At 40.6% G+C, this 21,357-nt stretch overlaps 1 protein-coding gene across 1 annotated transcript in view; it reads left to right on the top strand.

Moving 5' to 3' along the window:
* The window catches only part of LOC106563153 (sarcoplasmic/endoplasmic reticulum calcium ATPase 2), a 45,924-nt gene continuing 24,567 nt past the window's right edge, over positions 1-21,357 (top strand). Inside the window, exons 1-5 of the mRNA XM_014128416.2 lie at positions 1-658; positions 2,753-2,770; positions 2,873-2,955; positions 13,507-13,611; positions 20,482-20,620. Coding sequence (XP_013983891.1) covers positions 541-658; positions 2,753-2,770; positions 2,873-2,955; positions 13,507-13,611; positions 20,482-20,620 — 463 coding nt within the window. The 5' untranslated portion in view covers positions 1-540. The remainder of the gene's footprint in view (positions 659-2,752; positions 2,771-2,872; positions 2,956-13,506; positions 13,612-20,481; positions 20,621-21,357) is intronic.

The following is a 21,357-nucleotide window of genomic DNA, read 5'->3' as shown; positions in this document are numbered from 1 at the left end:
GGAGCATGCGAACTGGTAGCGGACAAATGCGATTGGTGCTGATGGTGATAGTAGTGAATCCGCGGCAGCACACAAGAAGGAATAGACTGCGGACATCCACCAAGGCAGTACTTTCAGACCTACCGTCTTGCATTAACTTACTACGCATGTCTTAAGTTATTGCTCCGTTAAAAATGAAATAGTTTTGATGGTGGTAGCTATGAATTATCCATATTTCATTGTTGTGCCTGGAACGTTGTAACCGGCGAGTTTGAGGGGGTAAGGCATTGCTCTCGTAACAAGTGGCGAGGAGGGCTAACGCAGTCATTACACTAGCCAGTTTTTTTTTACTGCATGTGAGGTTATTAAGCTAGCTACAGAAGTTTTTGGGATAACATACATTTCGAGATTGTTCTGCATTTTTCTCCAGCGTGAGTTGAGGGAAGACGCAAAAGAAGTGAAGAATCAGTGTGGTTCTTGAGGTTTCTTCAATTAACTATCTAGATAGCTGTCTAGCTAAGCAGCTAAATTAGCTAGTGTTTCCTCGAGCGGCTACTCACCATGGAGAACGCTCACACAAAGACGGTGGAGGAAGTTTACAGTCATTTCAACGTGAACGAAAGCACAGGTCTAGGTGTAGACCAAGTGAAGAGGCAGCGGGAAAAATGGGGACCTAATGGTGAGTAACATGTTTTTGAAATGTGATATCCCTTGCCTGGCAACACCGTGCACGGCCTGTTAGCTAGCTAGCATTCTTAAGCAACCGGCATGCTTGAAAAGATATTGCTGACGTCACGAACATGTTCAGGCTGACAGACAATGACTGTGTAAAAACAAAAAAACGACTGAAATTATTTCTGTAAACTGAAACAAAATGCTGCACATTTTGTAATGATATGCCGATTCTAAACGATGTTCAATTCCTATTTCTTAGCTATGTTTAGTTCATCCAGTCCACGTCTATCTAGATGTAATTTCCCCTTTGATTTTTTTTTTCTTCCCGGAAAACGTTCGTTCTGTTGAGTTTTTCTCAACTTCAAAATGTACATCGTATCTCTGCCTAAATAAAGTATTCATACCGATTGAGACTCCCCCCCCCACACACATTTTGTTACAGACTGAATTTAAAATGGATTAAATTGAGTTTGTCATACACAATACCCCTTAACGTCAAAGTGGAATTATGTTTAGAGAAATGTACAAATGAAAAGCTGGAATGTATTTAGCCCCTTTATGGCAATCCTAAATACGTTAAGGAGTAAAAATGTGTAAGTTGCATGGGCTCCCTCTGTGTGCAATAATGGTGTTTAACATGATTTTTTTTTAAATTACTATCTCATCACTGTACTCCACACATAATTATCTTTAAGGTCCCTCAGTCGAGCAGTGAATTTCAAACCCAGATTCAACCAAAGACCAGGAAGGTTGCCAATGCTTCGCAAAGAAGGGGGCACCTATTGGTAGATGGGTAAAAGCAGACATTGAATATCCCATTGAGCATGGTGACATTATGAATTACACTTTGGATGGTGTATCAATGCAGTCACTACAAAGATACAGGTGTCGTAACTCTGTTGCCAGAGAGAACAGAAACCACTCAGGGATTTCACAATGAGGGCCACTGGTGACTTTAAAACAGTTTGCGTTTAATGGCTGTGATAGAACTGAGGATGGCTTAACATTGTAGTTACTCCACAATACAAACTTAATTATAGAGTGTAAGGGAAGCCTGTACAGAATACTAATATAAAAAAAAAAAATTCATTCTGTTTGTAATAAGGCACCAAAGTAAAACTGCAAAACATTTGGCAAAGAAATTAGCTTTATGTCGTGAATAGAAAGCGTTATGTTTGGGGAAAAACCAACACATTACTGAGTAACACTTCATATTTTCAAGCATGTCTGCGTCATGATGTGGGTATGCTTGTCAACGGCAAGGACTTGGGAGTTTTTATGTTAATAATAAACAGAATAGAGCTAAGCACAGGCAAAATCCTAGAGGGAAACCTTGTTCAGTCTGCTTTCCAACAGACACTGGAAGACAAATTCACCTTTCAGCAGGATAATAACCTAAAACACAAGGCCAAATATTTTTATACATGTATGACATTGAATGTTCCTGAGTGGCCTAGTTACAGTTTACACTTAAATTGACTTAAATCTATAGCAAGACTTGAAAATGGCTGTCAAGTAATGATCAACAACCAACTTGACAGAGCTTGAAAACAAAATTGTACATTGTAAGTTGTTGAGCTCTTAGACTGTAATCGCTGCCAAAGGTGACTAATGTATTGACTCGGTGTGAATACCTAGGTAAATTTAGATATTTCTGAATTTAATTTTCAATTCACTTGCAAAATATTTAAAACTAGTTTTCACTTTGTCATTGGTATATTGTATGGAGATAGGTGAGATCGGTTTAATCTATTTTGAATTCAGTTTGTAACACAACAAAATGTGAATTATTTAAGGCTGATACTTTCTGAAGGCACTGCACATATGGTTGAGAAACCCAGCTAGCTAGTTCTGTCGTAACATTCCGGAACACGCTCTTTTCAAGCTACTTTGATTCAGTGACTAACATTTTTTTTTTTTACAAATTCATAGCGGGTTACCAGAGCATTTTCACTAACCCTTATCCTAACCTGCTGCGTAAGTTCTAACCTGTTATGAAAAAGTCACTTTGGTTTCGAAGTGGCATAAAGAGTGTTTCACGTAACATTTCTCTCACTGTTCTCTATTTTCGGTGTGGTGTCCCTTGGATCAATCGCAGAATTGCCTGCTGAGGAGGGTAAGCAAATTGTTTATTTTTGGATAGTTTACTTCTTCAAAGCCACAATCGAAGGTATCCCATTATTTGGATGCTATCAAAACCTCTCTTTTGTTCTCTTAGGAAAGTCTTTATGGGAACTGGTGGTTGAACAGTTTGAAGATCTGCTTGTGAGGATTCTTCTTCTTGCAGCCTGCATATCCTTTGTAAGTATAAAATGACTAAATTCAGGAACATGAGTATCATAGTAAGTTTCATATCTGTCCAGAATAAATATGAACATATTTGGGGCACGCAAAAATCTCCTGTAAGGCAGACCGTACCCCATAGGGTTTTCTTTAGGGTTCAAACACACCAATGGCGTTTTCCTGCAGAGTACTTGTGAACGGATTTTACATGTAGAATTGCACAGAAAATGTCAACAGCGCGCTGAGCGATTGGTAGATAAATGGTAGATCCACATTCAGTGCGACGTGTGCCACCATTTAGAAAATGCAAGCCCCTAGGTTTTCATTAGGCCTGATGCCCACAGCTCCAGCCTCATGATGGATTTATATAGAATCTGACTTTATTCTGGTGAAAAATATAATGAACTGGCATTTGTCCAGTACTATAGGAATAATTGGTTATTGCTCCTACTTGTATGTCATTACGTCTTAGGTTACAGTATTGGAATGAGGGGTGTGTGTGTAGTCCTGGTTGGTCCCTGGATGGGAGACCAGATGCTGCTCGAAGTGGTGTTGGGGGGGCTATTAGGAGGTACCCTTTACTCTATTCTAAAAATAAATGTCCCAATGCCCCAGGGCAGTGTGTAGGGTGCCGTCTTTCGGATGGGACATAAAACGGGTGTCCTGACTCTGGTCATTAAAGATCCCATGGCACTTATCATAAGAGTAGGGGTGTTTACTCCTTCCTATAGCACAGTGGTTCTCAAACCTCTCTTCGGGGACCCCCAGACGTTTCACAATTTTGTTTGGGTGTAGCCCTCAACTAGTTCACCTGATTAACGAAGTCACGGGCTTGATGATTAGTTGGCAGGTTGAATCAGGTGTGCTAGCTCTGGAATAGATCAAATGCATGGAATGGCTGGGGGTCTTTGAGGAGAGTTTTGAGAACCACTGCTGTTGCCTGGTTGGCTGATATTCAATGCCACATTGCTGTTAATATCACCAGCAGCAAGGACACATGGTGATGATGGTCAGGAATCTAGCCTGTAAATCACATCCAGTATTAGGCAGATCACATAAACAAGTCCCGGGCGGGCTTGAGCTGTCAAGCTGTTCATGTTTGACATTTGATTTGATAGGTTGTACCTCTGTGTTCGGAGGAGGATAAACTTATGTGACACATTTCTAGTTCTGGCCTAGATTCTGATTGAGCGGACAAGTTACTCCTGTCCCTGTTCTGAAATAGTCTTAGAGACCTCTCCCATTCTCTGGAGAAGATTTGCTGAATTGGGACAAACTCATTACGCTCAATACATTTACTAATGTGCAGTAGTGAGAGGCTTTCAATCCCCTGTTCATAGCTCAAATGATTGTCATTATATTATTGACTGTGTTATTGCCGGAGAGCTTGACAAGGCTAATTAGTTGGGCTCTGAGTTAATGATGGCAAGGCCTTTGTAGTGTATTCTGCAGCCAGAGGAGGAGTTCTACTCGGGTCCATCACCTCCCTGTATATTGATTGACTGTCGGAGACATCAAAATAGAATGAGGGTGTGGCTATTTAACCTCCTCATTCAAAGAAGTGGTCCATGCATTGTATAGCTATCAAGATCAAGCTTGGCCTTTATGAACACTGTTGTGAGGGAGGCTACCACTCCAGCCCTGAAGTGTAGACTAGTTTGAGATGTGCAGTTGTCAGTATATCTACAGTTATACCCTCCATTTCTGAGTCATTTCTGTGAGGTAAAATGTTTGGGCCTCATCAGATTGATTTGATCTCTTATGTAATCTGGACATTCAAACTGCGCTGGTTAAAATCTATGCATCTGATTTCAGTAGCTGAGAAGGACTTTATGGAAATGAACACCACTTCAAAGAGTAGTCGCTTGCTGTTCAGATAAAGGACTGAATGCTTAGCAAGAGACTGGGTGCCTGAACAGGATAGAGTTGTGCGGTGCTTTGAATTTGAACTACTACAGTTATTAGCAGTAGCATGTTCAACTAGGGCTGTGACAGTCATGGAATTTTGGATGATGGTTATGTCAGCCAAATGACCGCCCGCACAATTTTTATAATCGTTCAAATGGCAACAACAAAAAAATATTTTAAGACACTTTTACTCTGCTCCTGAATGCCTGAGCTGCTGCAAAATGTGCACGAAAGTTAGATGGCTAGCTAATGTGCTTGCTAAAATAAAATAAAATGTGGTCACATACACATGGTTATCAGATGTTAATGCGAGTGTAGTGAAATGCTTGTGCTTCTAGTTCCGACAGTGCATTAATCTAACAAGTGATCTAACAATTTCCCAACAACAACCAAATACACATAATTCTAAAGGGGTGAATGAGAATATGTACATAAGTATATGGATGAGCGATGTCCGAGTGGCATAGGCAAGGTGCAGTAGGTGGTGTAAATGTCATATGAGTAATATAAGATATGTAAACATTATTGAAGTGGCATTGTTTAAAGTGACTAGTGGTCCATTTATTAAAGTGGATTGGGTTTCAATGTAGGCAGCAGCCTCCCTGAGTTAGTGATGGCTGTTTAACAGTCTGATGGCCTTGAGTTAGAAGCTGTTTTTTCAGTCTCTCCGTCCCAGCTTTGATGCACCTGTACTGACCTCGCCTTCTGGATGGTAGCGGTGTGAACAGGCAGTGGCTCGGGTGGTTGTTGTCCTTGATGATCTTTTTGGCCTTCCTGTGACATCAGCTGCTGTAGGTGTCATGGAGGGCAGGTAGTTTGCCCTCGGTGGTGTGTTGTGCAGACCGCACCACCATCTGGAGAGCCTTGCGGTTGAGGGCGGTGCAGTTGCCGTACCAGGCTGTGATACAGCCCGACAGGATGCTCTCAATTGTGCATCTGTAAAAGTTTGTCAGGGTTTTGGGTGACAAGCCAAATTTCTTCAGCCTCCTGAGGTTGAAGAGGTGCTGTTGCGCCTTCTTCACCACAATGTCTGTGGGGGTGGACCATTTCAGTTTGTCTGTGATGTGTACGCCGAGGAACTTAAAACTTTCCACGTTCTCCACTGCTGTCCCTTCGATGTGGATAGGGGGGGGTTCTCCCTCTGCTGTTTCCTGAAGTCCACGATCATCTCCTTTGTTTTGTTGACGTTGAGTGAGAGGTTATTTTCCCGACACCACACTCCAAGTGCCCTCACCTCCTCCCTGTAGGCTGTCTCGTTGTTGTTGGTAATCAAGCCCACTACTGTTGTCGTCTGCAAACTTGATGATTGAGTTGGAGGAATGTATGGCTACACAGTCGTGGGTGAACAGGAAGTACAGGAGGGGGCTGAGCATGTACCCTTGTGGGGCCCCAGTTTTGAGGGTCAGCGAAGTGGATATGTTTCCTACCTTCACCACCTGGGGGTGGCCCGTTAGGAAGTTCAGGACCCAATTGCACAGGACAGGGTTGAGACCCAGGGCCTCCAGCTTGATGATGAGCTTGGAGGATACTATGACTACAGCTCAGCATTCAACACCAATGAACAACATTCTTACATAAGTATTCCTCTTGTCCAGATGGGATAGGGCAGTGTGATTTGCGATTGCATTGTCTGTGGACCTATTAGAGCGGTATGCAAACTGAAGTGGGTCTAGGGTGGCCGGTAAGGTGGAAGTGATATGATCCTTGACTAGTCTCTCAAAGCACTTCATGATGACAGAAGTGAGTGCTATGGGGCGGTAGTCATTTAGTTCAGTTATCTTTGCCTTCTTGGGTACAGGAACAATGGTAGCCATCTTGAAGCATGTGGGGACAATGGACTGGCATAGGTAGCGAGTGAATATATCCGTATAAATGCTGTCTGCACATGCTCTGAGGACGTGGCTAGGGATGCCGTCTGGGCCAGCAGCCTTGCGAGGGTTAACACGTTTAAATGTTTTACTCACGTCAGCCACGTGAGTAGCTTAACCAGTCTCAAATCAATCCATATGAAACGAAGCATCTGCTAACAAGGCCAGTTCACACACTCAATGCTGGATATGCCCTCCTAGCTAGCGAAGTGAAGTTCTTGCTAATGGCACAATGTGTTCATGATAACGCAGTTTTTGTTCTGTGGTTAGTGCACTGCTCTCTATTGTTCATTGAGTCACTATTGGCTGCTTGTTAAGTCGCTAGATTCTGTTTTGCCCTGGCCACGATGACGTCACAGCACACATTTGCGTTGTTGCCACATGGCTGTGGTTCCCCTTTTTATTTTATTTATTTAAAAAAATGTATTTATTAGAGTTACTGGGGTGAGTGCCACGATTTGTTAAACAGATGGCTCCTGGGAACTGTGTCATGTTAACCTCTTACATCTAGACGTTCCGCTAGCGGAACACCTGCTCCAATATCCAATGATAGGCGTGGCGCGAATTACAAATTCCTCAAAAATACAAAAACCTCAATTTTTCAAACATATGACTATTTCACAGCATTTTAAAGACAAGACTCTCCTTTATCTAACCACACTGTCCGATTTCAAAAAGGCTTTACAACGAAAGCAAAACATTAGATTATGTCAGCAGAGTACCAAGCCAGAAATAATCAGACACCCATGTTTCAAGCTAGCATATAATGTCACAAAAACCCAGAAGACAGCTAAATGCAGCACTAACCTTTGATGATCTTCATCAGATGACACACCTAGGACATTATGTTATACAATACATGCATGTTTTGTTCAATCAAGTTCATATTTATATAAAAAAAAACAGCTTTTTACATTAGCATGTGATGTTCAGAACTAGCATACCCCCCGCAAACTTCCGGGGAATTTGCTAACAATTTACTAAATTACTCACGGTAAACGTTCACAAAAAGCATAACAATTATTTTAAGAATTATAGATACAGAACTCCTCTATGCACTCGATATGTCCGATTTTAAAATAGCTTTTTGGTGAAAGCACATTTTGCAATATTCTAAGTACATAGCCCAGCCATCACGGGCTAGCTATTTAGACACCCGGCAAGTTTAGCACTCACCAATATCAGATTTACTATTATAAAAGTTTGATTACCTTTTGTTGTCTTCGTCAGAATGCACTCCCAGGACTGCTACTTCAATAACAAATGTTGGTTTGGTCCAAAATAATCCATCGTTATATCCGAATAGCGGCGTTTTGTTCGTGCGTCCCAGACACTATCCGAAATGGTAAATCAGGGTCGCGCGCATGGCGCAATTCGTGACAAAAAAAATCTAAATATTCCATTACCGTACTTCGAAGCATGTCAACCGCTGTTTAAAATCCATTTTTATGCCATTTTTCTCGTAAAAAAGCGATAATATTCCGACCGGGAATGTCCATTTAGCTAAACAGAGGAAAGAAAAAGCTTTCGGTTGACGCGGGCACGAGCCTGAGTCTCACAGTACTGTAACCAGCCACTACCCAAACGCGCTACTTTTTTTCAGCCAGAGCCTGCAAAGCCACGATTCAGCATTTTGCCTCCTTCTGAGAGCCTATGGCAGCTGTAGGAAGTGTCACGGGACAGCTAAGATCCTCACTCTTCAATAAACAGAGACAAGAAGAACGACACCTTGTCAGACAGGCCACTTCCTGCATGAAATCTTCTCAGGTTTTTGCCTGCCATATGAGTTCTGTTATACTCACAGACACCATTCAAACAGTTTTAGAAACTTTAGGGTGTTTTCTATCCAAAGCCAATAATTATATGCATATTCTAGTTACTGGGCAGGAGTAGTAACCAGATTAAATCAGGTACGTTTTTTTATCCAGCCGTGAAAATACTGCCCCCTAGCCATAACAGGTTAAAGGTAACTTTACAACGTGCATCATCTACCGACAGGTGCCATTATGTGGGAACAAACTCGACTGCATGACTGCCCGGCAGTCACATCTTCAGTCAGCTGTTTGTTCCACAATACATTTTTTTATACGTGTACTTTTTTTAACCTCTATGGGCTATGTGGGACGCAAGCGTCCCACCCCTGGTACACCCTATCAACAACAGGTGAAATATCAAGAGCGCCAAATTTGAAAACAATTAAATGTCATAATTCAAATTTCTTACACCCTTTGAAAGATAAACATCTCCTTAATCTAACCACGTTGTCCGATTTCAAAAAGGCTTTACGGCGAAAGCATAAAGTTAGATTATGTTAGGAGAGTACATTGACAATAGCTGTGTAATGTTTTGTCAATTCAAAGACAGGCGTCACCAAAAGCAGAAAACCAGCTAAAATTATGCACTAACCTTTGCCAATCTCCATCAGATGACACTCCTAGGACATTATGTTAGACAATACATGCATTTTTTGTTTTATCACGTTCATATTTATATCCAAAAACGGCGTTTTACTATGGCGTTGATGTTGAGGAAATCGTTTCCCTCCAATACCGCCAATCATATCAGCACAACAAATTAAATAATTACTATTCGAAAACATTGGTAAAATATTATATTGTCATTCAAAGAATTATAGATTTACATCTCTTGAACGCAACCGGATTGCCAGATATAAAAATAACCTTACTGTGAAATCACACTTTGCAATAATCTGAGCACTGCGCCCAGAAAAATACGCTTTGCGATACAGACTAACCGCCATGTTGGAGAGATCTAAAATCGAAAATACTATGTAAATAATCCATTACCTTTGATTCTCTTCATCAGATGTCACTTCCAGGAATCCCAGGTCCATAACAAATGTAGTTTTGTTCGAAAAAGCTCTTAATTTATGTCCAAAAAGCTCCGTGTTGTTAGCACATGATCTATGCCCGCCGGACTTGTCTTCATAAACGAGGGGGCAAAAAATATTTACGTTCGTTCAAACATGTCAAACGTTGTATAGCATAAATCATTAGTGCCTTTTTTAACCAGAACATGAATAATATTCAAGGCGGACGATTGCATTCTCTTTTAAAACGTATTGGAGCGAGTACCCAACATGAACTCGCGCCAGAGTCTAATCGGCCACCACCGTTCCAAGGCTCTTGTTCGGTCAGATCTCACAGTATAAGACTCAAAACACTTTGTAAAGACTGGTGACATCTAGTGGAAGCCATAGGAAGTGCTCAACAATTAATAAGCCCCTGTGTGTTTCAATGGCATAGGCTTAAAGGTAATTCAACACATCAGGTATCCACTTCCTGTCAGAATTTGTCTCAGGGTTTTGACTGCCATATGAGTTCTGTTATACTTACAGACACCATTCAAACAGTTTTAGAAAATTCAGTGTTTTCTATCCAAACCTGAACAATAATATGCATATTCTAGCTTCTGAGTTGGTGTAGGAGGCAGTTAAAAATGGGCACATATTTTTTTCAAAATTCTCAATACTGCCCCCTAGCCCCAAGAGGTTGTAAAGACGGTTATTTTCATGATTTTCATCCATAATTGGCGGTTGTGCGACTATACTATTACCATGCTAGCCATATGTTCAAAACTGGATTTGATTGATGTAACTGGAAGTCCTTGTAGAAGGTGCTGATGGGTAGCATTTGTCCACTGACAGCTCTCTGCAATAGCATTCCCTTGCCTTGATGTATAGATAACAAGCTATTTGATGGGCTTGTGCTGACCACATTTTCAGCCCAGATGAGCTTTGTCACTGTCCAATGGCTATTATTTTACCAAATTGAATGTCTCCTTGTTATCAAGTGATTGCCTTTGCCCTGATTTTACAATATTGCTCCTGGCTCTGTTACCTTGACTCTTGCCTCTGGCTCGCCTCATCTCCTCTAGTGTTGCACAAAACGTTGGTACTTTTTCAATACTAGAACACAAACGGTTTATTACTTCTGTCAAATGAGACTCGCATGGTATACTGGTTGAGCAGATCATGTGTATCAGTGCAGCCAATGTTCCCTTATAGCATGAGTGCACCGTTCATGCCTCTTGCCTGCTCCACTTAGTCATTGCTACAACACCGGGAAGCAATATGTTCGCTCCCCACTCATGCTGCACAGAAGTTAACACACTCGAATATGCCCCAGTATTTGTGCGTTAGATGTTGACGATGAGTTTGACGTGTCTCCTCTCTAATGCCCAGGAAACCCGGACTCAAACTCCCATTAGACAGCTCTACAAGCGTTCTCAAAATGTTTGTTACTCACTAAATATGGAGTTTTACTGAGCAACCATCTTCATTCACTTTTTTAAAAAGGGAAGGGGAAAAAATGTGTAATTGCATTTCAAGCAACCTCCAATTGCTCATTACTGCCATGCACCGGGATATTTGGAAATGGCCACGGGATGGTTGTAAAATACCATCAATCCCTTTTTTTTATTTATTATTTATTTATAAAAAAAAAATACCTTTCTTTTGTAGAGATGTTTTATTTTTTATGAATGTGAATATTTGTAGCTACTTAAGTAAATACTTGCGCAATACGTTCCAGAGAAATCAGATCGTGTTCTTCATTTCACCTGCTTCAATTTGAAGCTTACCGGTTGTCCCAGTCATGTGGTGTTTGTTTACAAGCACACAACAACGAGAGACCGGAGCCTAGTTACAGTGGAATTCACAACAAAATGTTTGCCAGCTAGATATCTTCTAAATATTTAAATTGACTGTCTAAAATGTGGCAAATGCTCTCAAGTTTTCCTTGGTAACAGCAGAGAATTCCCTCCTGGATCAAGAGCGTTGCTGTCTTACATTTGCTTTGTCCATGGAGCAAACTGAGTAGCATTTTTTTTGTTACTTGTATAACTTAATGAGCTGGGATTTCTGTCTTTACAAATACTTTAGGTAAGCGACTGTATAAAATGTTCGCAATGCTCTCATTAGCATTTAGTTAGCATTGCTGTACTTGTTAGCATTGCTAACCTTCGGATTACAATAGCGGCTGTTGTGTTCAGTTTCGGTATTACCGAATATCCCGGTATGGCACAAGGTCGGTATGACATTCTGGATACCGGCCAAGCATAGTTGCTTGTACATTTTTATTTTGACCTTTTCTGTAAGTACATACCGGACCACTTTTACCATTCAAATAAATTATCATTATGTTATAATTTTTTTCATGTATTTTAATTGGCCGATGTTAACCGTTCATGGAAATATTTGTATCTGTCTTTATTCCTCAGATAAAGCACCAACATTGTAACACAAATGGGTCTGCTCATTTGTGGTCATTTTTATAATTTTTCAATGCCTGCCTTGAGAGGGCACTCTACGAGCTGTTCACTGAATATCATTCAATCTGTAAGTCAGGACGTGGGCATGGTGGTTTGACAATGTGTAGCTTGCCAGCGACAGCATATTTGAATAAGTAAATAATCAAAAGTACACTTCAAGCAAGCAGCCCTGTTCTCATAGCTAGCCAGTGAGGTAGTTAGCCTAGCTAGTGATTAATCTTTGCTACTTCTGTATGAACAGTGGACTGGCGCTGACGTGAACTCAACCTTGATACAAGATTAACACTTACTGTCTGGGCCTGTTAACTTCTTATGGCTTGATACACATGGGGAAACTGAGTGTGAACCCAGCAGCGTTGCAGTTCTTGGCACATTCAAATCATTGTGCTTGGCACCAACTACCATACCCCGTTCAAAGGCACTTAAGTGTTTTGTCTTGCCCATTCACCCTCTGAATGGTACACGTACACAATCGATGTCTTGAGGCTTAAAAATCCTTCTTTAACCTGTCTCCTGTCTCCTCTTTAACCTGTCTCCTCCCCACTGATTTTTAAAGTGGATTTAACAAGTGTCATAAGGGATCATAGCATTCACCTGGTCAGTCTGTCATAGAAAGATCAGGTGCTCCTAAAGTTTTGTACACAATGTGTAATTTCAATGATGGTTTCGGTAAGAAAACATTACGTAATGAACAGTTAGCGTGTGCTTTTCATAACAAGCTCTTATTGCGAGGTTGCCATAGTGTTTCTTTACATGACCTTTGACTTGTAAAGCACTAGTGAATTTACTCAATACAAATGCTGACACTAACATCTAGTGGTTTCATTATGAAGTGCATGTTACTGTATTTCACTGCATAGTTTGTAAACAGTGCAGTTTCAGATGTACTTTGAGAGACTTTAGTGTGCTTGTGATGCTTCAGCATCAACCCTTCTGCATTCTTATCCAATGCCGTAGAAAAATCTTTAAGTTGTACCTAAGGTAAACTGAACAAGTGTTTTTATAGATGCAGTTGCTTTTTGGTGGTTCATTTAAACCACAAATAAAATATTCTGTTAATTTGTGTTTAGAAATCATTTAGAGTATCTGTTAATCCTTTGGAACACAACTTGTTTTGGTATTTTTCATTCCACTTCTAAAAATACCATCTCGACAGATCGGTGACTTTTGCCTCCCTAAAATTGGTATCAGACCCAAAAATCCCATATCATTGGCGCTGTAGTTGTTAGTTTGGTAAAAATAAAGTTAAATGAATAGCAGGATTTGTATAATTGATTCATTTATGCATACGTGGCTTTAAAAATTTTTTTTTTACCTCAAGTATCGTGATACCAAACCTGGTATCGATGTAAAAATGCTGTTATTGTTACAAGACTAATCTCTTCTACATCCTGAAGCTGATACCTGATTGAGACGTTAATATCTGATAGTGCAGGGCATAATCTGTCAATCTGTTATGCATGTGTTGCTGTTTGACTTGTCTGCCTATTTTTCCTCTAAGGTGCTGGCCTGGTTCGAGGAGGGAGAGGAGACCATCACAGCATTCGTTGAGCCTTTTGTAATTTTGCTGATTCTTATAGCCAATGCTATTGTGGGTGTCTGGCAGGTAAGCAGATCTTTTAAAACATTTTCCTTTTAATATGGTTAGCTTAGTTATTCTTTGGGGTCGGATTTACCGTCCTACCCGAACAGTAATTGTTAATTGATTGTAGTAGACCGAGCTTGTGATAGGTTTAGGCCACATCTCCAGGCCATATAACATACATGGGTCAGAACCAATTCCAGATCACATTTTTTGTTGTTGCTCATATTACATTGTCTACCTTACGAAAATACCTCATATTTAGTGACAGATGTCGCCTCGGTGTCAAACTGCATATAACTACCAAAGTTGCGGTTATGAAAATTGGTCAACTTGTTGTCATGCAAAAGACTGCCGGTCTCACGGTAATTGACTGTTAATTAACATAAACACGGCCTCCATGCATACAAGCCACTGATGTGCGCCTTTGGAACATCTGCATGTAAAAAAACACATGTACATCAATTTAATATACACCATCACAATGAATCAATTTATTTTAGACAGCGCTAAAGAAACATAAAGAAAATGTATTTCAGAAGAACAGAATGAGTTTTCTTACTGTATGTTATCTGACTATGTGCCATGCCTTTAGGCTTGTTCATTTAGCAAACAAGATATGCTTAAGTCCCGTGCAATTATTTCATATTATGATTTTAATTTAATTGAACTTAGCTGAATAAAATAGAAAGGATATTATTCCCATTACAGAGCGAGTGCACATATGAAGTGGCTATGTTGAGTGTAAACGTGATCATTTGGAACACGTCTTATATGCTGGATTTAGAGTTATTTGGCAACATTTAGAGTTGAATGATACAAACTTCAGAATGTCTTAGAAATCAAAACATACAGTATATGGGCTGCACAATGTTACTATAGGCTATTGATGATTTAGAAAGTAGCAAAAAAAGCTTGCGCTCTGTTCCATGCCTCAGGCTGCACATGCTGTTCATATTTTCACTTCTACATTTAATCAGGTCTTTACTAAACAAGTACATTTGTTTTGATTTAGAATTGGCCATTATCAAATGGGCAGGGGAAAAAAGACATCCATATAACCTTGAATAGTAACTGGAGGCCGCTTTCCAGCTGGTTTGTTTTTCAGACCACTCCGGTAATTTCACTCCATCAACCACTGTTTAAGGAGCATGCCACCACTTGCTGCACAACGGGTTATATTCTGCCCAAGCTCTCTGTGCCATGGGCTCTCCAACCCTGTTCCTGCATTTACCCCGTGCTTGGGGAAACGTAGTGAAGCCTTTTGAGGACCCCTTCGAGATAAAATCCCGTTAACGGGATTGGTTGGACAACAACCAGTGAGAGGGCACGGCACGAAATTCAAAACACAAAAATCTCAATTAAAATTCACGTATTATATGGTATTTTAAAGATAACCTTCTCGTTAATCCAACCACATTGTCCGATTTCAAAAAGGCTTTACGGTGAAAGCAAAACATTTAGTTTATTTTAGGATAGCACTTTAGCAAAAAAAAACAGCCATTTTCCAAGCACGGATAGCCGTCACAAAACCAGATATACAGCTAAAATTAGGCACTAACCTTTGACAATCTTCATCAGATGACACTCCTAGGACATCATGTTAGACAATACACGCATTTTTTTTTGTTCGATCAAGTTCATATTTATATCCAAAAAACCCCTTTTTTAATTATTATATATATTTTTTTTATATATTGGCGCGTGACATTCAGAAAATGTTTTCTCCCCATAACTTTCGGTGAATGTGCACATCATTTTACAGAAATACTCATCATAAACATTGACAAAATGTATAACAATTATTTAAAGAATTATAGATAATCTATTCCTTTATGCAACCGCTGTATCAGATTTCAAAATAACTTTACGGAGAAAGCACATTGTTCAGTATTCTGAGTACAGAACTTAGCCTTCAATGCTAAGCTATACAGTTAGCCTACAACCACGGCGTCGACAAATCTCTTTTCTTACCTTTGCTGATCTTTGGCGGAATGCACTCGGAAGGACTTCCACATGAAATGTTCATTTGTTCTGCGAAGTCCATCATTTATGTCCAAATACCTCCGTTTTGTTGGCCCATCAGAACACTATTACAATGCCATGAGGCGTGGGCGCAAATCCATAGACAAAGTTCAAAAGTTCCATTACCGTTTGTAGAAACATGTCAAACGATGTTTACAATCAATCTTTAGGGTATTTTTTTTAACGTAACATTGTGATAATTTTCCAACCGGACAAAAGGTATTCATCCCAGAAGAAAAATAACGAACAGCGAACTCGTGTGCACGCGTATCACGAGACACCTGTCCTCAGACTGGCCACTGATTGACTGAGCCACAATTTTCTGCCTGGTAACAGGAGAGGGATGAAACCAGTTTCTAAAGATTGTTGACAGCCAATGGAAGCCTTAGGAGGTGCAACGTAAACCCTATGTCACTGTAGTTTCTCAAGGGATTCAAAAGAACTACATTTCTTCCACTTCCTGGTTCAATTTTTCTCAGATTTTTGCCTGCCATATGAGTTCTGTTATACTCACAGACACCATTCAAACAGTTTTAGAAACTTCAGAGTGTTTACTATCCAAATCTACTAATAATATGCATATTCTATTTTCTGGGCAAGAGTAGTGACCTGTTTAAATTGGGTACGTTTTTCATCCGGCCGTGAAAATACTGCCCCCTAGCCCTAAGGTTTTAAGAAAAGAAGAAAAAAAATCACAACGAAACAGTTATTTTATTTTTCTGCCGTGTTTAAAATGCGCTAGGCTATGTTTTGTATAACGGCACAATCATTATTTTAATTCTGGATTTTTTCAGGCTTGGGCTCATAGGCCTATGCGTATGCATAAACTCTATGCTTGTTGGATGTTATTTAATGGAAGCACCTTAGAAAGCGCTGTCCATTTCATTCTGTTAGGCTTTGAAACATCCACAGTGACCATGTTTTTCACTCTGTTTCAACCTGTTCATAAATTTGAAGAAACAAGTTCAATCATAGTGAGGTGAGTTTTCAAAGGACATACTGTTTTGATAAGTGTTTGATGCGATTTTCATTTGCATTGATGTCAGAGTAGTTAGAGGGACGTTAGAGCCCTGAGTGCCAGGCCATTAGCAACCATATGGTTGTTAGAGCTAGGTACTACCAACACATTTCGAGTGCTTAAAAGGAGATTACCGTGACGTCCCGTGAAAATGTTACTGTGGTCATGACTGCCGGTGTGGCGGTAATATGGTCACCGCAACAGCCCTAGTTGTGCTATATATTCATTGGCTATTTCATAGCTAATTTGAAAACGATAAATATTGATTCATTACTAGCTCAAACACTTAATCTGTGAAAATGGCATGTCAATTAATGGGTGGTGGTGATTTCAGATGGAAAGTGGGGCCTCTAATCTGACAGTGCTAGAGACTTAGTGTCTCTGGAGAAGACCTTACGGCTCAGCTCAGGTGCATACATTTACACACTAGTCAGCTCAGACATATCCAGCTAAAAGAGGCCCGGCCCCTCAGCTCCATCAGCAGCAGATTGTAATTTATAATGGGAAATTTGTGCAAAAATGTTAGTGAATCGCATCGTTTCAAACTAAAACCTATTGTTCCTGTATCAGAGCCCATGTATTTAGATGCGTATCATATCGTCCTGAAAGGGAAAGAAGCACATCTCTACTCTCCTATCTACAGGTAAATGTACTAAGTCTCTCTGGATAAGACCGTCTGCTAAATGACTAAAATGTAAATGATTGCCTCATTCACTGTAAATTGAGAGAATTGATTGTGTGAATTAAACTGAAATGATAGACACATGCTAGCAAAGATGTTTTTTTCCCTTGCTGACAAGGCTTCTGGGTCACTCCAGTCAGTGACGACCATTAGTTGCCTGTGATTGGCCACTGAGCTGGTTCTCCTGACAAACATGGCAGGGATTGGATGCCAGGAAGAGGGTTTGGAGGGATCCCCGTGGACGTCCTCTGGCCAGTTCAATGCCTGCCTGTCCAAACGATCCTTCAAACCTTGGGGAGAGAAAATGCCATGAACAAAAAGACAGTTTAAAAATAGATCCGAGCTTCGAGCTGAACCAGAGGCTATTCTTCTGTCCTCTGTGAAACAGGAGAAGGAAGCTATACACTGGGCATGTAGCTATCCACATTTTAAAACCTTAGTTATTTAGTTTAGAAGTTGAAGTCAGTCGGTTGAATCATGGCTGTGTGATGGTGTTGCCAGCCAGGTGCATTAACTTAAAAAATAACTCTAGATGCAGAGGGGGATGAAGTAGGATAGTGAAACTTCAGTTATGAGGGGAAAAAAGATTAGCCTATATGAATGGTTTTCAATGTAAAACTCCAGAGCTAGATAACTCTCCCCATTAAGGCTAAAGATAGAGCAGGCATCCCACTGGAGCCCCGGGCCTGGAGCAGAGTGAGAAGAGGTCACCCTGAAACCCTCGTCCCACTTTCTTCTCCTTGGTTTTATTTTCATCTGCATTCATTACCCTGACTGGCCTGAAGCCCTGGCCTACCCCAGCCCCCCTCCCCTACCACAGGCCAAGTTCTCCCTCAGTCTTTGGTCCTTTTTTATTTTTTTTTTTTTTATCCCTGAATGGCACAACCTGTATGGTTGTACTGGTATGCCTCTGCGTGTGCTTTCCCCTGGATTTCTGGCTTAGCCCAGGGGGATAATGTGGCAGGTCATGGAGGAGTGGATTATTGATTTGGCCCTGTGCGCTTTGGTGGCAGGAGCAGGCTTGGAGGCACACAGCCTAATTACCTTGCTTTCTGCTGTGTTTTAAAAAAAAAAATTCAATTTGAATTGGAGCAGAGGCAGGAGCGGACCATCTTGGAGTGGTTCCTGCTCCTGGGGCACAGGGACTCCCTAGCATCAGCCTGGCGGATGGCAACGCAATATTTAAAAGAACACAGTGAATTAATGCCGGACGTCTCGGCAAGCGAGGCGGAAACAGGCCAGTTAGTGTAGGAGGATGGAAGGTTTAACATATTCTAAATGTGTTATCATAGCATTTTGTGTTTCACTCTTAACACCTAGATTCATCACCTTTTTTAATTTAGTTAGTGAGGTAGATTGACAATGAATATCTTGAGGCACAGGCCAAGGTTGTGGTGAGGTTATTTTAAATTAAAAAATTGTCCTGTTTGGTACATGTCCACCCACAGTCTGAGGGAATCCCATTAAAGCAGGTTCATACAGTCTCTGTTTTTAGTTATACCTTTTTGGTCAATAGTGTCATTGGCCACTGGAGTTGAGTATAGAGCAGTCTTTTTTGCCTTATGGTTTTACATCGTGTGGATTTCTGAGATATTCCTCAAACAAGAGGATGACATTTTTGTCTAGACATGGAACCCTGTAGCGAGTTGTTCTTAGTGTATATTACCCACATTTCAAAAGGACACATTGTAATTTGCAACATTCTCTTGGCTCTTATTTGTGGACAATCGGTTACTCAGTTTACACTGCCTCTGAACACACCTTAGTCGCTCAGTACAGTGTGTGGCTCTGTAATGCTTTACGACATTCTGTCCCTCTTTGCTAAGCTGTGATGTCTGGTGAGTTTAATTTATGCTCAAGTACTACGCAAGTAATTTTTTGGGGGGTATCTGTACTTTACTTTTTAATTTTGCCAACTTTTACTTCACTACATTCCTAAAAATACTATACTCTTTACATTTTCCCTGACACCTAAGTACTCGTTACATTTTGAATGCTTAGCAGGACAGGAAAGTGTTCCAATTCACGCAATTCTCAAGAGAACATCCCTGGTCATCTACTGCCTCTGATCTGGAGGACTGACTAAACACAAACGCTTTGTTTGTAAATTGTGTCTGAGTGTTGGAGTATGCCCCTGGCTCTGTAAAAAGAAAATGGTGCCATCTGGTTTGCTTAATAAAAGGAATTTGAAATTATTTATGCTTTTTACTTTTGATACTTAAGTACATTTTGTCAATTACATTTACTTTTGATAGTTAAGTATATTTAAAACCAAATACTTTTAGACTTTTACTCAAGTATGTTACGAGGTGACTTTTACTTCAGTAATTTTCTATTAATGTATCTACTTTTCCTCAATTACTTTTTCCGCCACTGCAATTGAGTGCAGGAAATGCAGAAATTATTAAAGTGCTGAAATTTATTTTGGTTGAATTGTTTTATACTGTTCAATCAGCATGGAGAAAGACTCATTGAAATCTCTTAGAATGTATGTGTTGCCACCCTAGGATCACTCACTACTCATAAAGCAAATGTATTACTTTTATTATTCAAAAACTAAAAATACCTTCATACTACCTTAAAATATATATTTTTTTAATACCGAGATGTTTTGGCCGTATTGCCCTGACCTGCCCTGTCCAGAGTGCTATCAGGCTGGCTGCCCGTGACTGTCCCTCAGGGAGTAATCACACAGAGGGTTAAGGTCAGCAGATCGCTGGCTGGGTACACCAGTCCTCAGCCATATCTGAGGACACACTGACTGACGTTAAACTTACAATATGTTAAAAACACAAGTCAATTGAATTCCCAGGGTTGAATGAACCAGGAATGTATTGTTTCATTACACTTGATTAGGGGCTCAATTTTAGATGTAATGGCCATATTTTCCTTTTGGTCCTATTGTTTTTCTTTTAGGTATGATGAGAGAGCCACAGATCAGCATTGTAAATACTGTGATATTTCTGTCTTACAGTATTCAATGATTTGCTGTGGGATACACTTCTCTCTTGGGTTTGATTCCTTTCTCAGCTTGAGGGGTCACTGTTCAAGTGATCATTCTCATCGTTGAACCATCTCTAAATGCTGTGTGGGATCTTGTCATCAACCCACACTTAAAGTTGACGTTCTCTGAATAATATTGATTAATCTGGTGGCTTTTGTCTTACAGGAGCGAAATGCAGAGAATGCCATTGAAGCGCTCAAAGAGTACGAGCCAGAGATGGGCAAGGTGTACCGGCAGGACAGGAAGAGTGTGCAGAGGATCAAGTCCAGAGACCTTGTACCAGGGGACATCGTGGAGGTGGCTGGTAAGATGCTTCTAATACACTGAGTGGTGGATTAAACCTCTCTGTAGGAACTGGCTATTAACTGATGATTTGGTTGTCAACCAACCCCACACATGACTGCCCCTGTACACTGCATTCAGAAAGTATTCAGATCCCTTGACTTTTCCCAAATTGTATTACATTAGAGCCTTATTCCAAACTTGATTTTAAAATAATGTTTACTCAGCAATCTACACACTACCCCCATAATGACAAACAGGTTTTTAGAATTTGCTAATTTATAGAAAATAAAAACCATCACATTTACATAAATATTCAGACCTTTACGCAGTACTTTGCTGAAGCACCTTTGGCAGCGATTACAGCCTCAAGTCTTGGGTATGACGCTACAAGCTTGGCACACTTGTGTTTGAGGAGTTTCTCCCACTCTTTGCAGATCCTCTCAAGCTCTTGTCAGGTTGGATGGGGAGCGTTGCTGCACAGCTCTTTTCAGGTCTCCAGAGATGTTTGATCGAGTTCAACTCCGGGCTCTGGCTAGTCCACTAAATGACATTTAGAGACTTGTCCCGATCCCACTCCTTCGTTGCCTTGGCTGTGTGCTTAGGGTCGTTGTCCTGTCGGAAGGTGAACCGTTGCACCAGTCTGAGAACCTGCTCCAGAGCGCTCAGGACTTCATCAAGTATTTCTCTGTACTTTGAGCCGTTCATCTTTGCCTCTCTCCTGACTAGTCTCCCAGTCCCTGCCGCTAAATCATCCCC

Source organism: Salmo salar, chromosome ssa11 (assembly GCF_905237065.1).
Source record: "Salmo salar chromosome ssa11, Ssal_v3.1, whole genome shotgun sequence".
In the NCBI taxonomy this organism is placed as follows: domain Eukaryota; kingdom Metazoa; phylum Chordata; class Actinopteri; order Salmoniformes; family Salmonidae; genus Salmo; species Salmo salar.
The sequence above is the reverse complement of the archived record's forward strand: the minus strand, read 5'-3'. Positions and strand labels throughout refer to the sequence as shown.